Source organism: Microplitis demolitor, chromosome 9 (genome assembly GCF_026212275.2).
Source record: "Microplitis demolitor isolate Queensland-Clemson2020A chromosome 9, iyMicDemo2.1a, whole genome shotgun sequence".
Taxonomy (NCBI): domain Eukaryota; kingdom Metazoa; phylum Arthropoda; class Insecta; order Hymenoptera; family Braconidae; genus Microplitis; species Microplitis demolitor.
This window is the reverse complement of record NC_068553.1, coordinates 4,137,641-4,140,466: the sequence shown is the minus strand read 5'-3', so window position 1 is coordinate 4,140,466 and position 2,826 is coordinate 4,137,641. Positions and strand designations below refer to the sequence as shown.

Here is a 2,826-nt window from a genome sequence, read left to right as displayed (position 1 = left end):
TAATAACAATATACATAACTCTTAAGCCTTGCAATAAAGCAGCTAAATTATATTATAATTCTTTTTACAAATTGCATGTTAGAATAAGGGATAGTATTAGGCTTAACTTGCATTGATTGTTAATTAGATTTACTTTAAGTAATTTAAAATAAATATCCAAAATATCTGTACGAATATATGTATGTATGCGTCAATTATTAAAGATTTTTACTATATTTGGAGCTTCCCGGCACCAATTACAAAATAAGTTAAGAAGTATAATGACGTATATTTATATATATCCATGAATAAGAATAGTACTAAGAGAAAAAGAAAAAAAAATTTTTTTTTTTGATAAAATTTAATAATCATAATCATTAGATTGTAACGAAAATTTCTTTTTCATATATATATAATCTTAGCAATAAGTTAAAATAACCATGAGAAGTGAACATGGGTTGAAGGATAAACACGATCTCAGTCGTTCCCCCGTACCCCTCTCCACTCCGGAAAACCCCATGGGCAGTCAACGAACCTACCAGATGCACCGACACACGACTCAGTCCCAGACATCAACAACAACGAGGAAAGATTCATTGGGGCCACTTGAAGCAAGCGTGCTTGCCTCAACGTCCCATCCTTTTTCCAAAGGGAAACATCTATAGGAGAAATAAGGAAGGAAACCCTAGAACGAAACGAACAAATCTTAATGCTGAAACTAAAAGATAAATGTCTTTCACTACAAGGATATAATGTATAAGAACAAAGAATATCAACCAACGATGACCAGCAGCATAAAACAGCAGAACAGAGAGCGCAAAGACATCAAGATTTGAACAACCTTACTAACTACATGAAGAAGAGGAAAAGGAAGTCTAGGAAAATCTTATGACTACAAGTAATTACGCAGATATTTAAAGAAAATTTTCTTTCTTTTATTAATATAAAACAAAAAGTCAGTTTACAGTGACGTACATAAAATTTATTATATATATATATATATTAATTATTGCTGCGCTCGACGACCATTGCCGCAGTACACACAGCGAGCCACCCGTGAAGAACATTTGTCCCACAGCTCCTCGATTATTATCCTTATGCGAGGAGGTGATCCTTCCGCCAGATCCCACAGGTGCATAGGACACATCGCAACGATCAGCTGTAACAGGAATTATGATATTAAATACATATGCATATGAATGTACATATATATGTATATGTGTAGATGTATATGTGTATATATATGTATATAGAAATAGAAAAGGAAACTTACTGCCAAAAGGGACTCGAAGACGAAATGGTCCATTAAGGGCCAAGGCATGGTTGCCACCAGCCAGCTCGCCTCTAGAGACGTCATCGGCGCCAACAAACCCACCAGTGGATCCGTGAATGGGATCGGAAAGGTGTGTCCGTCCACAAACGTCACCCGGAAGGGCACACTCACGGCCATGGTATCCCCACACATGACCCGGACCCTGGAATGCTCCAAAAACTTGAAGATTGGAGGACGAATCCTCGGTTCAGGGGCCCCTTGGCTTCCACCGACTACCAGCTCGGACCGCTTTCTTTTTATGGAACGTTTCTAAAACAAACAAACACAAATTGAAAACTTCTTTAAAATAAAAGAATATTGATGAGAAGGAAAATAGTAAAAGTAATAACGATATACATACCTGAGGAATCCTAGGAGTTGCCTGTATCCCTTCAGGAGCTGGGCAGCGCACCCAACGACTGTACGTCGACTTGGGACGAGCCGGCTGGGTCAACAATCGTCGCAATTCGACGTCCCCCGATGACGTCGAAGGGACCGGCTCTTCAACCGCCTGGTCCCCTGACGCCGATAAGTCGATCGGCTGCTGTTGTTGTTGTTGCTGTAATTGTATCAACCGCTGATTTTGAACCAGCAACTCCTGTAAAAGAACAACATGAACATATAATTAAACAAATAAGGAAAGGGAAGAAAAAGAATTTGTAATTATATTTATACGTAATGCACTCACCTCCACTATGGATTGAACCTCTGGATTCATCCCAGTGGGTTCAGGACAGCATAACCATTGATCTTCTTTAAATATGACTGATGGGACCCCTAACGGATCCACCTCGACGGATAACGGATCCGCAAGAGTTTCCTCCAATGAAACAGCCTGTTCCCCAGATGAAGCGTCCTCCTGGACAATGACCTCCTCGATAAGTTTGACTTCTCCATCTTTGACAACGAAAGCCATTTTCTTTCTTCACTTTTACTTTCACTTGTCGCGACAAGAAGAAAACCAGAGAATGATGATCACGAGAAAATCACGGGTATTTAAATCCACGAAGGATACAAAGATCCACAAGGGTAGGATTCGAGAAGAACCAATCAAGTTTCAAAATTCTTCCCACTACCCCAAAAAAAAAAATTTAAGAAAACAAAACGCCTAAGACAACGCCTACAAGGACAACGCTAAGAAATTTAGAATTAACTGAAATATGTCACCATCACCCTTAGATGCACTGTCCCTTAAAGGAGAGAGAGAAGAAGCCAACACATGTGCCAAGCCATCAAACAACTACCACTCGAAGTCCAGGGATTCCTCTAATCATCAAGCATAATTGTAACAAATATTTTAATTAGTTGATTGATGATTCAGGTTGACCTATCCTCATTAATTTACATTTAAGCAAAGAAATTTCCTTGCATAAATTAATGTCATCGAGGGCGATGACGACTCTGGGGGTAGAGATGTAACAATCGGTACACCTGAGTCACCACTCAACTGAACCTTAAGATCAGTAAAATTTTTTCGTTAATTTTTTTTTTATATATATGTATATTATGAGAATTAACCTGGAGAATTCGGAGCA

At 38.7% G+C, this 2,826-nt stretch overlaps 1 protein-coding gene across 1 annotated transcript; it reads right to left on the bottom strand.

Moving 5' to 3' along the window:
* Window positions 1-1,548: 1,548 nt before the first annotated feature.
* On the bottom strand, window positions 1,549-2,372 carry LOC106693790 (uncharacterized). Its single transcript, XM_053742048.1, has 3 exons — window positions 1,980-2,372; window positions 1,642-1,889; window positions 1,549-1,561 (listed from the first exon to the last, which is right to left on the bottom strand). The coding sequence occupies exons 1-3, from the start codon at window positions 2,205-2,207 to the stop codon at window positions 1,549-1,551; spliced, it is 489 nt and encodes a 162-aa protein (XP_053598023.1). The 5' UTR covers window positions 2,208-2,372.
* Between the last annotated feature and the right edge of the window lie 454 nt (window positions 2,373-2,826).

What these genes read in the sequence shown, in the direction of transcription:
- LOC106693790 (XM_053742048.1), bottom strand. Translation starts at nt 2,207, where the DNA reads ATGGCTTTCGTTGTCAAAGATGGAGAAGTCAAACTTATCGAGGAGGTC. An exon ending in AGGTTCAATCCATAGTGGAG is followed by an intron (nt 1,890 to 1,979) that starts GTGAGTGCATTA and finishes GTTCTTTTACAG; the next exon opens with GAGTTGCTGGTTCAAAATCA.